We start from the raw sequence: 14,575 nt of genomic DNA, 5'->3' as shown, positions 1-14,575 counted from the left end.
TTGAGTGCTTTAAATATGTCAGAATATGCAGTTATCATACCTTCACATCTGTGCCATCCGTAGGCATAAATTCCTCATAAATATAAGAGCCTGTTTTTCTCACGCTGCTTTCAGGGGAATAAACACTGCTTCTGCTGCCAATCTGAAACAAATATTTTTCTATTAATAAACTCGAAAGCTACTGAGAAATTGAAAAACTCCTTAAAATAACATATCTATACTGGGAAAACATTTCCTGTACGAAACATAGGAAGTAGGTTTTGATCAAACTCAAATGCACTGATAACGTATTCTTCTTCTACTGTAAGTATTAGCAGCTGCTGAACGTCTACTGAACAGAACAGGGGTCTTCAGTCATTCTATAGGTTTCCTTGAAGAACGTTTATCTGATCTGCTGCTACCCCTACAATGGCAGGTCATACTCAGCAATTCTGCTGGTCATCTACAACCCTAAAAAAAAAAAAAAAAAAAAAAAAAAAAAGGAGGGGCAGGGGAGGGAAGCTAGACTAGCTTTCAAATTCAACATCAATTAATTTCATCTTTTTCATAGTCATTAAAACATATCCAAGAATATAGTCACTTAACATGATGGAATCTCCATAGTCTTAGCGTGCTATCCTCACCTTTCGAAAAAGCCTCTGGCTTCCACCCCCAGCAGATGCTGGGTAATAAATGTAAACATTGTGGTCCTCAGCACTAACTGGCTTTTCTACAAAAGGCTTTTGGAAAATTTCCCCATTCACTTCCACATGATCTTCTCCTTCAATCAAGTTGCATTCTGAAGAAACAATGCAAACAACAGATGTAATAATATTTTCACGGAACAAAATTATTAGGGACTTGGAGTGATTTTGGAGGTTGAAATAAAAAGGCTACTGTGAACCTCTGGTTCACTGCTTTGTTATTAATGCACAAAAACTTAATCAACATTTGCTGAACACCTGCTGTACCACATCTCAATTGTGTTAAATTATTAGGCTTTCTGTAGATTCTTGTGGCATCACACAGGAAATTTTCCCTCCAGATTTTGCATGTATAAAATTAAAAAAAAAAAATATGTTTTTAAGATAGGGCACTAGGCTAATGTGGCAAGGTTTTGGTAATAGGGGTGGAAAGTGGGCTGGAGGGGGATCTGTGCTCACAGAGCCCAGCTGTTTCAGAGCAGCACCACTCCAGCTGCTCCAACAGGGTCCCCCTACCGCCTGAAAGGGTGGGCCCCTGGTACAGAGCTGTGTCAGAGCTGTGCCAGGAGACCCGCAGGCAGTGGGAAGCCCACGCATAATCAGACGGGGAAGGATGGCATGCTCTGGAAGGAATCTAAGTGGAGCAACAGAAAAGGACCATGCAGGAGTGGCAGAGATGGAGTGTTATGGACTGACTGACCACAGCCCTCATTCCCCTGCATTGCCCAGGGAACGGTGTGAGGCAGAAGAAGTAGGTAATGCTTTTAATAAGCATTCTGATCTCACTGCACTAGTCTGCTAGCAACAGGCAATAAATTACATTAATCTCCCTAAACTGCATCTGTTTCGCACATGCTTATACACGGTGAATAATCTCCCTACTCTTATCTCATCCCATGACCATTTTATTTTCATCATATTTTTTCCCCATTTCTGCTGAGGAGGAAGGATGAGAGAGCAGCATGGTGGAGCAGAGCTGCCCATCAGTGTGAAATCACCCCCAGCTGTTTGTTTTTTCTTTAGAGCTCTTTTTTGAAACATCAGAGGTATGACAGCCAAACAGCAAACACTGTGGTGCTAGATGCAATATTTTCAAGAGCTGAGAACTACCTCAACATACAATAGATGAATCTTTTTGTTTGCTGTTTGCAATTGATATTCAGAGCACATTATCTGCAGATTTGACTTTCCCCTTATACATCTGTTTATTTGCTCATGAAGAGAAAGTCTTGCTTTAATAACTTGATCTCCTCTTATGATAAGGTTGTATGATAAAGAAGGGGACAGATGTGCTCTTTTTTTTATTTCAGTAACACCTTCGATACCACCCCACACAGCATCCTTCCGTAAAAGCTGTACAGCTTTGAAGACAGGTGGACACTACACTGAGCAATGACCTGGCTCAATGGTACAGTTCAAACTGTATACTTGTTCAGTGGCTGGACAGCAGCAGTGTTCCCCAGGGTTCAATTCCAGGGCCAGTCCTGCTCAAAATTTTTATCAATGATATGGACACAGGAATAGAATGTGTCCTCAGCAAGTCTGCAAGTGATAACAAAAAGATGCTGTTGATTCCCTGGCTGAACAAGAGGAATTTACATAGATTGGAACACTGGGTAATCAGCAATGGAATGGAATTCAACACAGGAAAATGCCAAGTTCTTCAGCTTAGATGAGGTTATGCCAGAGACGGGTAGAAGCTGGGAGACAAGTTCTAGAAAACAGCTCAGCAGAAAGTGACCTGGGGGTGATGCTGACAGCAGCTCAACATGAACCCAGTAGCATGCTTTTACAGCCAAGAAGGCAAAATGCATTTTGGAATGCACTGAATACAGCACAGTCAGTCAGTTGAAAGAGATGATTCTTCTGCTATATTTAGCACTGGGGCTGCCACACCTTGAATACCGCACATATTTTCAGGCTCTATAAAACAAAAGACGTTAAGGACCTTGTAAGCAGAGGAGGGTAACAAAACTAATAAGAAGGCTGGAAGGCACCTCCGTAAAGAGAGGCTGAGGGCACTTCGGTTGTCCAGTTTGCAAAAAAGATGGCCGAGACAAAGTATCATTGCTCTTTGCAGCCCGCCGTGGAAGGGAAGCACAAAGGGAAGTGTCAGTTCCTCTTCCCCAGTAATCGGTACAGGACACACATGAACGGCACAAAGTAGCAACAGGTGAGGCTCAGAGTGCACACACAGAAAAAATTCTTCACCATGAGGGTTGTCCAGCAGGCCTCCTAGTGAGGTGTTGTGCTCCATGCTTTGTCATGTGCAAGAGACATTTGGATAATTCATTCAACTTCCGGTTAGCCCTGAAGAGGTCATGCAATTGGATCTGATGATCTTTGTAGATCCTTCTAACCAAACTAATCCGTTCTATTCTACAAAGGAAAGCATTCAGTAGCCTGAGTAGTTTCTGCCAATGCCTAACTGAAATTATTGTTTATTGTGGGCAATGTTAAGTTCATGAACACTGCTCTCCACAGTGACACATTTTTGTCTCCGTGCAAGCTGGAAGGTCTTCGTATTCTAGTTGGTCTATGAAGGCTAAAAGAAGACTGCGAACCCGTAATTTAGAACCACAACTTTTCAGATGCATGCCTGTACCAGTTTTGGTGGGGACAGAGCTAATGAACTTCATAGGAAGTCATACAATGCTATGCCTTGGGTTTGTGATCAAAGAAGTATTGTAAACACATGCATGTTTGAAGTCTGACTGAACAGGGCTTACACAGTGTCAATGCCTTTTCTGTTTCTGACAATTCCCTGGCAGCAAGCAGCAAAAGTAAGTTTGTGGGTTAACTCTTAAGCATTGCATAAGAAATTTCTGAGGCACTGAATTAATCCTCCAGGAAGTGAAATAGCTTCCTGCTATGTATCCACCACTCACCAGTGGAAACAAAGAGATGCCATTAGTTAACAGTTTTGTAATCAGTTTTTACCTTGTGGATTGTTTGGATCACGGTTCAGAACTGCGTAACGAGGAAGTAAAATGCCTTCAGCTTTAAGAATACCATACACTTCTCTCCTAGAAGAAAAAGGTTCCAAAGCATGACAGCAAAACCTGACAGTATTTGAATTTTTATAGACCATGAGGAAGGGAGCAGGAAAATACATACAACTGTTTTCTAAAAAAAAAAAAAAAAAACAAAAAACAAACAAACAAAAAAAAACACCACTACACAGTGAACATACTACTATTATATATTTAATACTGTACTTCCGCATATTTTAAAGGTCACTGACACAATGGTTCCTTTGTGGGGACCACATCAGTAGCAGTAAGAATGCCATTTGCTGTGCCAGTCTTGTCCTCTCCACTCTGACAAGAGAAACAATTTTAATAGCTCTCTTGTCAAAGACACGAACAGAGACTGAAAACGTTTATGCATGACAACAAATAAAGGCATCTAAAATAGCAACTCCACACACTGTCCAAAGTGTCCAGTGTTAATGTACTTTATTTGCTATTGTTTTGTTACTATTTGCTGTGCATGATCAAAGCCCCAGAAGAAAACTGACTCTGAATGACCACACAGTCTCCTAGTATTAACAACTCCCAGAAGTTCCCATGGAACATTAAAAAAAAAAAAAAAAAAAAATCCTTAAGTAAGCTACATATGGAGGGTTGTATGGTTGCTATCAGTATCTATCCTACACTTAGTTTTTCCAAAGCTTAAGTTTCACATTTGCTAGACATTAAGCTAACACTTTACTCAATTACAACCTTGGTAACCTTCAGAGTACCAAAATAAAAGTATTAAAAGAAAAAGAACATCTAAATGCATATCACTGAAAACTAGTAGCATATTAGGAAAACAAAATTAACTGTGCTTTTATTTGTTCCACTGTGCAGTACATTAGAAGCAGTGTTATACAATGCCAACAAATCCTCATATTCTAACTTAGAAATGTACTTTTAGAGGTAATCGCTGCTTACCTGTCTTGTATGCGATACTGCATATTCAAGTCATTGATTATGAATGGATTCCTGAGTTTTGCATAGGCAACTGCTTTGTCCAGTGGAAATCCTAAAACATTATTAAGAAATAAGTGAAAACTACAAGACAAAACACCAGTGAACAGTTTGGAACATTTTTTTCAAGCTTTAGTTAGAAATCTTATGGCATTAAAGGGGGTATGGTTCCTCCCTCAGCTACAGATAACACTAACATTTCCTTAAGATGATCACAAAACTGTATCCTGATTTCAGTGTAGACTGGTAAAAGCAGAGATCTTGACTTCTATTCCCTCCTCCAGACTCCCTCTATTTTCTTAGAGCCAGAACTAAGGCTTCTATTACTTTAGCCTAATTAAAAATAAAATAAAATAAAATTTAAACTTTCACTTGGTCATCTTAGGCTCACTGCACAAACCCACAAAAAAAAAAGGTAAATATTAACACAGATAGATGAACTCAAGAGAGCTAACACTCCACAGAGAGAAGAACACGCATTGAGAATTAATGGACAAAGTAAGCATTGGTCTAACACTCCTTATCATTTCCACTGGTTTCACAAAAAGAATAGCTACTTTAAAATACCACATCGGACAGTACTTTCTCAAGGAATTAAAACAGCATCAATTAGTAATATAACTGATGTTTAAAAAGACAGAAGTAATCAACTCCTAGGTTAACCTACTGATTTTGACAGGCAAAAAAACCCAGCAACAACAACAGTTAGGAACAAAGTATTTAGATGTCAAAAATTTTTATGGTATTATTAAAATATTTACCTTTAGAATGGAAAGAAATGAGACAGTCACATAATGGCCAGTTTTCTACTGGCTCATTCAAAATAACATCTTCCTCAAATATTACAACAGTGATGTACTTAAACATGGAGAGACGTTCAAGAATTTCTTTCATTGGTTTAGACTTTGATTTCTTGGCCATTGAACAAATTCCAACTGCAATCTGTCTTTCTGGTGGCTGAAGAGAAGGGGAAAAAATACTGGGTTTTCTCAGAATGCAATTGTGTTAGAGCAGCACAATTTTAGAGAAGGCATTTTCTGATAAAATTCACTTACTACCTCTAAGCTAGTTTTTACTAGAAGACAACATTGCAATAAGACAGCATGTCTCTCTGCATCCTTATGAAAAATGCGCCTAGAAATTAAATTGTGCTATAACTTCCTGTGAAATTAACCAGCAATTTGTTTTTAAACTGTTTAATATTTTTAAATCTCATAGTCACAAGGCCTCTCAGCTCATTACCTAATAAGAAAGGAAATTAAAGCTAAGAATTACTAGTCTATATTTCAGAATGAAGCTGTCTATGCACTTCTTCTTTATAGTCTGTTTTATTTCATGTTGTGAGGCTTTAAAAAAAAAAAAATAAAAACAACCTTCGCTGGTGGTATTCATAAAAGAACAGCCAATGTATTTATTTGTTTTAAAAGAGAGAAATAGACTAAGTACAAAAACCTTTTATTTCAAATGAAAGCTCTTTAAAAGGTAGGCAATTACCGTTCCTTTAAAGTACACTGATTGCACTGAACAGTCTGAGCTACGAATCTTGCAGTACTTCATGGCACTCCCCAGTTAAGCTTAATCACTGTCAAATGTTGTGTTAACATTTCTTTGCTTTCAAACTTCCTAGACATGCTTGCAGCCAGTGAAAATTTAATATCACATTTCCCAAAGTGGAATGTTATAGAGTAAAAAAATAGTAAAATTCAGCTAAAAATCCTATAATATGGCAACTCATGATAAAGTTAAGAGTTGGACAAAGACCTGGTCATACAACTCACTTCATTAAACTTGCAGAGCGTACTAAGCCATAACATAAGATTAACCTTAACCGTACACTTTCTATATACCAAGACAAGAAACAAAAATAAAGGCATATTTGGTCTTAATGAAAACAATATGATGAAGAAAGAGATATGAAGAGTCTGTTCAAACTGAAGATAAAAGGACACTGCATCAGTTGACAACATACACTAAAGAAAAATTATCCATATTTTTTTTGCAACTAATTGTACAAATAAATATAATGAAAGTTTAGGCCATCAAGCTCAATAACAGAGGCTTAATCAGGCCTGCAAAGCTCAGCTGATCTGAAACTGCAATAAGGTAAAGTACATCTACTTCTAAATTCAAGGTACATTTATTTCCCAAGTGTGCCACATTTCCAAACATAAGTAACAAGATCACTGACTATGAACATTATTTCCCCATTCAGAACATCACCTCAGTATTACATTTTTGTAATCTAACATCATCTCAAAGTAAAACAATGCTAGAGAGCATACAAATAACACACATTACAGTACATACCGAGTCATATTCTTCCTCCTCTTCTTCCCCATGGTCATAGAAATGTTCACAATCCGTAGATCTGGCTGAATCCAACAGTTCTTCTCCATCTTCTCCACCAACGAAGAATCTAGGAGGATCATTCTCTGTTGCACTAACAGACATGGCTAAGAGATCTACAGATATTTATGTTGAGACTGCAGTCACTTTGGCAGCTGAGATGCTGGGCATGTTTCCTAGTGACTTGGGAGCGCAGAAGTCCCTGGCTTGTTGATGCTGTTGAGCAGTGTTGCCACAGTGATGGCACTGTGACATGAACCAAACACCATTAACCTGGTATCATCTGCTTATTATTGGTTTAAATTATTGCTTCAGGAGACCCACAACAGGCTACTGCTTCCCTGAGATGGTACTGCTTCTGAACCTACAAAAAAGAAAAAAAAAATCCAAATAAACAAACTCACACACTTGATAAAGATACACAAAAATAAACCTCTCACTTATAAAAAGCATTTGAACATTTATATACCACTGAGGAAAACATCAGAAAGGAAATGCTACAAAGCACAGGATTTGCTTTTACTCATGTCTTTAGAGAAAAAGTATTTTGGAAATACCTTCCAGAGATTTTCAAACTACTGACCAACATTTTAAAAACAGACAATATAACTCAGGAAAGTAAAGCCGTCAGTTGCATTTTCTCCTAACTTCAGAAGAGTAAAGTTGAGACCATATGTTAAATATTTTTGTTCTTTCGTCGTAATATTTCTAACTCTCTGTCAGCTGTTTTCCCCCAAAGTTTCCTGATCAAATGAAACAGCAAGCAAATAAAATCCCATCTGAAAGGAGTAAAGCTGCCACTCAAACCATTCTAAAGCAGATCATCAGATTAAAAGCAAAATGTGCTACCTTGATATTACGTGCATATTTATTTCCAGCAAAACACTGTTTCATTTACACATTGGAAGCTAATATTTAGAGGTATGCACTACCATTGCCTTCTACCAGAAGGACTTTGATGCAGCACTGTACAGTGAAGAGAGCACTCTGTAACTTTCCAATAGTCACATGAAAATAAATTCTTGACCAAGTAAGTTGGCTACAGAAACAAAAACCCAGGATCCCGCCTTCTGACATATTAATTGCTAATTCTCTTCTTGCTGTAAGCTGTGCACAGGTCTATGCCATTAATTATAATCTACTACAGTTATTTAGGATATTAATAAAGCAGTTGTTCAGAAGCTGATCTGATGCTTTAGACTGCCCATTACACAGATCATTATGTGCCATTCAATAATGATGTCTCAGCAGAACTGAATTTATCTTTAAATATCTGTCAAAATGACTGTTCCATGAACCATGTGAAGCAATAGTAAATTCCAACAGTGGTCAGCCATTCAGCTTCCTCAGAAAGAGGGTGGTAAATGGAGCAAAAGTTACCCAGAAAGGATCCGTGAGGGAGCAATAGGTTAAGCATGGACAAACAAAACAGCTGTTTCAGACTCTGAAGCTGAAATTTGAACAGCAGGTACGTAAGGATCCAGACTGACAAAGGCTCTTTCAATTTCATTGATAAAAGATTATTTTCTCTTATCCTGCTAAACTGTACCTATCTGTCCTTCAAGCAACAAAACAAAACTTCAAACACCTGGCATCACCTTGCTCCTGTGAGAGTTAGAAATTAGGTTTCAAGAAATCAACCTTGTTTACAAAAAGGTGGAGAAAACAAGGTGTCTAAATCATAATTCCAGCAAGCTTCAGAAAGGCAAAGGTTATTGCCAGCAGATACAGGCAAGTAATACAAATTTTGAAATAGCATTAAAGATTGACAAAACAAAACATCTCCACCTGGTAGAGCCTGAAAAATAAGTTTAAGAGTTCCCCTTGGAGCAGTTTTGTCTGTTTCCCTCTCCCTAGCCAGACAATGTAATTTTGAAACAAATGTCTCATGAGGAAACCTTAAGATTGAAAAAGTTATTAAAGGAGGAAAAACATTCACTTGAAGCAGATAAGAAGAAGGTCATCAGAAAAGGTAGGCTTTCTCTTCCCTACATATTCCTGCAGTGCACGCTGCAACAGCACTAGAAGCTGCGCAGTCAAGCAATTCACAACTAGCTACTTCATGAGGATTTTCAGCCAGATTTCTCCAATCTGAAAAGATCACTTCCCAAAGCAGGCACCTAAAATAAATACTGAAGAGAAAGCACGTTTGTCGACAAATCACAAAACTAAACTTGTCAGCAGATCCGAAACTTAGTGCGTTTCTACATTCTTCAGAATCTGGAGAGCAGTTGCTGGTTTCAATGGCAGGAAGTAAACCTGCCAAGCAGAGCTTCGCAGAAAGCAGACTTTGGGCAGCCACCCTACTCTCTTCGGAGTTAACATTTTCTGCAAGGTAAGCTGCATTGTCCACCCCTCTGAAGGTGGTGCCTTTTCCACAACTGGTATCTTTTAACAACTATCTTGTAAGGCATAAATCTACCTTTCTGCACCCATGTGTCCTATGCAGCATTCTACCAAGACTTTGGAGACAATAGTTTGGAGAACTCTTTTAGTCATCACATAGTTTCCAACTGCACAAGTTCCTCCAAGTCTTGTGGAAAAGTTTATATTCAGCATTACTGCAGAAAGTCTGTAAGTCTAGAGGGAAGGAGACGATGACTTTGAAGTCTATGTTTTTTTTCTTAGGAATACAGATGTCTTCCTATCCCAAATACATAAAATGTGCAACTTGGAAAAATATAAAATGCCATGAAAACTGGCAGAGCTTCAACTGCTGTTCTCGTTTCTCTTCAGGGAAAGAGAGATAAAATTTTCAGAAGTAATTGGGCACAGCTATATGAACACCAGCTCAAAATACAGATTACTTCCTAGCTGAAAAGATAAGAGAATGCATGTGATGCGGCTCTGGGCAGCCTGGTCTAGTGGTTGGTAAGCCTGCACACAGCAGGGGGTTGAAACTAGATGATCATTATTGCCCTTTTCAAGCCAGGCCATTCTATGATTTTTAAGAAGGACAGCTTGCAATCTTAAGGAGAGCATACACAAGTGAAAGAAATCTTGGAATCAATTTCGCTCATAAGCTATCCAGTTGTAGGTTACTTAATTGCCATCTACTATTGCCACTGGACCCCAAAGCTTCCACACAGTTTGTAAAACTAGGACCAAAGACAAAAGATTAAAAAAAGCTATTGATGCTCTTGCAAATTATTTCATGGACTCACTGAATTGCATATAAATCGGCATTCTGACTACTGATGGATAGCAGCTTATCTTACAGACAGCAGATGATGCAGGCCATTCTCGTTAGCATAAAATTGGGTTGGGATATAAATAATTTATATTCAGAATAAATGCTTTAAAAGACTGGAATTGAAACTCTTTCTCTTCAAATACTTTGGCTACAGTAAAAATAGAGGAGTTTACTCCATTCCCATGGTGCGTAAAGTAACAAGAGTCCAAGGAAAGTAACATGGAAAGAGAAATCTGAGCGTAACTAACTGTGAATACAGCAAATAACTTACAGAAGCCTTCCAACACATCTATAGTTAGCTGAGATTGGAAAAAAAAAATGCAGAAACTACTATGTAATAATTTTACTACTGCTGTTTCTCAAATTGTATACCATGTAGAAACAACAATGGCAGAGCAAAAGGATGGAACTCTCTTCTGAAATAGTCCCAGCTACCTCAGAAGGACTGTCTGAGAGGTGTTTCATTGCTGTTTGGAGAAGGCACCTGAAGCAAGAATGCTTTTGGAACACTGCTCAAAATATTTGTGGTGTTCCTGTAAGCAAAGACTTTGGCACATTCACAGCTGTCTGTAACATCAGTTATGGCTTTTGACCTGACAGAGAGCTCTGCTAGGCTTTTGGGTACAACCAATTGGCTTACTAAAAGCAACTAACAGAGAAGCTGACGAATTACCTTTTTACTATAATTCTCATTGTGTCACTGTTTTTTGGCAGATTTTTGAAGTGCTTAGACTCTTACCCCTGCAGATCCCATATCAGTGCTGTCAGCTCTCAGAATGCAGATGACTACCAGTTTGTTCTCCTTTCCATCTCACTTCTGCTACCTCCTACTGTACTTTCTACACCACCAATAATCCAACAAACCAACCACCTTCTGTGTTTTTTTTGTGCCTTAAATTGGGTTGCAGAATTGAAGTTCTAAACAGACAAAATGCTTTTTAGCTACAGTAAGGCAAATGTTTTTGCTGTTGTTAATGCTGTTAATGCAAACGGTAGTTGCAACAGCTGTAACAGGAAGAAGTCTTTTGACACCTTACTGAGACAACCTGTAAATTGGTACGGAAACTGTTCAGGTTTTCACTGCTTAATTTGAGTTGGATGAAACATAATGGATTTCTAGTGGTTTGGTGATCCTTGGGGTCCCTTCCAACCCAAGCCATTTGTAATTCCATTGTTTTATGTATAGAATGATGTAACAGATGAGCACCAGTGACACTTGTACAGCTAAATGCTAAGATGTCACAAAAGTGTTCTGTAGTTTTTATGGCATTCCCAAAAGAAGTATGTTTGAGTGGTTCCTGGTTTATAAGCATTTGGTAGCTATTTCTTGTATGATGTGTGCTTTTTTTTTTTTTTTTACCTTGAGATAACAGACGAGAAGTGTTTTTATTCTATTTCTGTTCCATTACCGTCCATTAGAATTCAGTGAAGGTAGTATTTGTTCTCTGATAGGTGTCACTACACCCAAGAGGTGTTAGTTAAATGCTTTACTTTCTCTTTTAAAGGACTTGTCTGTGCTTTTATTAGTATTCATAACATAGCTGTTAATACTGAGCCTCTTTTACATGTCTGTTCAGACCACTGCTGCTGTGTTGAGCGGATTTGATGCTGGTTTTTCCTGGAATGCTAATCTTCATGGTCTAAGTAAATTTGGGAAATACCAAGGCTGGATTCCTGAGCTGTTGAAACATGCAGAGTGGAAACAGGAAAACTGGATGAATACCTATTAACTGTTGTTGAGGTCTATTTATCTTAGTGTTCCTCTGCTAGAATATGCATTCTGCATGTACATATTCTGCTAGAATATATGTTCTGCAAGGAGAAAGTAAGTAGTGTGCCACTGGAGTGAGCACTGCACTGCCAGTGCTCAGCAGGCTGTCAAAATGTGTGATGCAAGTACTGCTCTTTTTGTCTACTAATTTTAAATTTGTGTGCACAGTTTTAAATAATCAGGATGATTTTGTGTACCTTCCATCACTAAATGCCCATAATAGTAACGAAATTTAAGAGCTTACTCTTAAAGAGCTCCTTTGCAATGCATTATTTTAGTGCCATCTGACTTCTTAGGTAAAAGCCAATATACATTTATTTTAAAGTAACCAATTTTCTCCAAACACCTGTTGTTTGGTTTTTTTTTTGTTGTTGTTGTTGTTGCTTTGGCCAGGAGGTACCATGTTGTCATGAACAGGAAGTTTTAGGACGCGTTACACCACCAGAAAAATTATAACAGCTCCCACTGCACAACTGAAACTGACTAATTTTTCAGTTTCGCTCCACTGAGTGCTACTGAGATCAGAAGATGCACTTGAATGAAGAGGAGCCAGAAGCCTTCCTCCCTCAACCAGGTGCTCCAAAGGTTCTCCCTGGCCAAATAACTACTGTACTGTTGTTACCTGCAGTCCATTTTTAGCTGTGAAGGGTATAGGTGCTTTTACTCACATTTTTTTTTCAGCTCAGTGGTTACAGAATCATGGAGGCTAGGAGGGAGAAGGTAAAAACATTCTTCCAATAAGCAGAAAACTGGGACTCAAAACCACCAAGACAGGAGGGAACATAAACAGTGCTTTGACCTGTTCCATCCAAATGCTCTGATCATTAAGCTGCCATAAAACAACTTCACCTGCAGTTTCTCTTGAAGCTAAGGGCTCCTTCTTAGTGTTGAAGGCTCAATGCTTCAGATTTCAAGCAGGAGGTACCTGATGTGCAATACCTCCCCAGTGAGATGCCTACAGGAATCCATGAACAACCATCTTAACAGTGTTTCCCATTGGGAGCAGCTCTGGACAGTGCTACTTAGAAGATCACTGACATTTCTGGAAGCGCTGTGCAGGTTGGCCAGCCAAATAACAGCAGTTGCATACATCTTCTTATCATGTACTGAAAATTGACAGTTGCACAGTGCCGTATGAACCAGGACACTGTCATAAAGCCAACTTACAGATGAGAAATAAACATGCCTTTGAGGTTGGTGGTGAATTAGATTTCTGGTCCTAAAGCTTAAAGCACAATTGCTATAGTTTGCAGGCATCAGCCTTCTGGCTGACCTCCCGATGTTTACTCTCCTCCCTAGTAACTGCAGTTTTCTAGGCAAAGAATTTCCAGACACTCAGAATCACCAAACAACATGAAAAACCTGTTCAAAACAGGTATTTCCCCCTTACAACTTTCATTACTGAGAAAAACGATGCTTTCCTAATGTCTCATCCACCAAAAGTGTGACTTTTCTGCATCTGCAATGAGTCTGCTAAAACTCACTCCAAGTTTTAAGCTGAGCCATTCTACGCACTGCACTTACAGCTGGGCAGCCTACAGCCCTTCAGCATGGAGAGTGTAAACTAGAAAGTGATATTACAATACTTCAAAACAAGTGTCTGAACCGCCTTAGAAGGCTAAAAAAAGCTTTCTGGTAAATATCACTGTCATCCCTTCAAGATAGAGGGGTAGTATTTTTTAAGCAGGTAAACAAAGCTATATTAGGCACAAGAGTCCTGCACAGCCACAGAACAGATAACCTTTTTGTCCTTTGACTTCCAAGTTCATTTCCACGACAAATCTTGTTAAACACATCACAAGAATACCTCTACACTCGTGCCAACTTTGAACGTTCCAAGAAAGACAGTCTTTCTTTAGGGATCCCACTCAAGCCTGTCAAAAAAGCTTCTCCATACCCTCACAAAGAGCACATGACTTCGTTTAGACAACCAACTGCTTGCGAAGGGGAAAAAGCTCAGCACCAAGGCTGCAGCAGGTGCAACTCCCTGAGGCTCCGCTCTCGGCACAGCCACCAGGAGCACGGAGCTTCAGCGCCAAAAGCAGTTTCACACAGTAGCGCTCGTGCAGATGGGCAGCGCGCTGCGCGATCGCCGCCGCTCACCAGGACAAAGCGCAGCGTGACGCGGGCTCTCTACCTCCGCCTCACCCGCACATCAGCTCCCTGCGAGCGCGGCCGCGCCGCAAGGTGCCGAGGGAACGGCAACCCGCCCTGCCCGAGCCCTGCGCCGCACTCACAGCGGTTTCCGGGCCCGCTCAGGAGACACACCGCCGCCCGGCACACAGCACTGCGCTCGGAGCCCCGCCCGCCGCCGAGGCGGCCTCACCGTGCTCCGCAGAGCCGCGCCCGCCGCACACAGTGGGGCCCAATCCCTCCTGCCACCGTCCGTCTCTACAGTCCGTTAACCCCCCGCAGTCCCGGCCACGAGAGGTCCCGGTGAGAACCGCTAACCTTCAAATTCCCGGCCCGGCCGTCGCCGCCCCGCAACACCTAGCAACCGCCGCCTCACCTGCCCGCGGCGCAGCTCGCGCCCCCGTGATCCATTGAAGAGCCGCCGCCGCCGCCCCGCCCTCCGCGGCGGCCTGCCCCCGCCCCCACCCTGCCCGCC

The 14,575-nt window shown here is 40.3% G+C and overlaps 1 protein-coding gene across 11 annotated transcripts in view; it reads right to left on the bottom strand.

The window, feature by feature from the left end:
• Window positions 1-14,575, bottom strand: part of PPIP5K2 (diphosphoinositol pentakisphosphate kinase 2) — a 49,759-nt gene that overhangs the window by 34,948 nt on the left and 236 nt on the right. For 8 of the 11 annotated variants that reach the window (XR_007374042.1, XR_007374043.1, XM_048932273.1 and 5 more), the window contains exons 1-7: window positions 14,419-14,535; window positions 6,965-7,367; window positions 5,419-5,614; window positions 4,622-4,712; window positions 3,624-3,709; window positions 624-778; window positions 41-142 (exon numbers count right to left, since the gene is read on the bottom strand). Coding sequence is in view for 9 of the 11 variants with exons in the window: in XM_048932273.1 (XP_048788230.1) it covers window positions 41-142; window positions 624-778; window positions 3,624-3,709; window positions 4,622-4,712; window positions 5,419-5,614; window positions 6,965-7,108 (774 nt within the window). In the remaining 2 variants the exon portion in view is untranslated. Of the gene's footprint in view, window positions 1-40; window positions 143-623; window positions 779-3,623; window positions 3,710-4,621; window positions 4,713-5,418; window positions 5,615-6,964; window positions 7,368-14,293; window positions 14,316-14,418; window positions 14,547-14,575 lie in introns of those variants that run through there. The other 3 variants (XM_048932274.1, XM_048932276.1, XM_048932275.1) reach the window with 3 other exon arrangements.

The sequence above is a fragment of the Lagopus muta genome, chromosome Z (genome assembly GCF_023343835.1).
Source record: "Lagopus muta isolate bLagMut1 chromosome Z, bLagMut1 primary, whole genome shotgun sequence".
Lineage (NCBI taxonomy): Eukaryota > Metazoa > Chordata > Aves > Galliformes > Phasianidae > Lagopus > Lagopus muta.
Note: the sequence above shows the minus strand (reverse complement) of the source record. Positions and strands in the feature narration are given on the sequence as shown.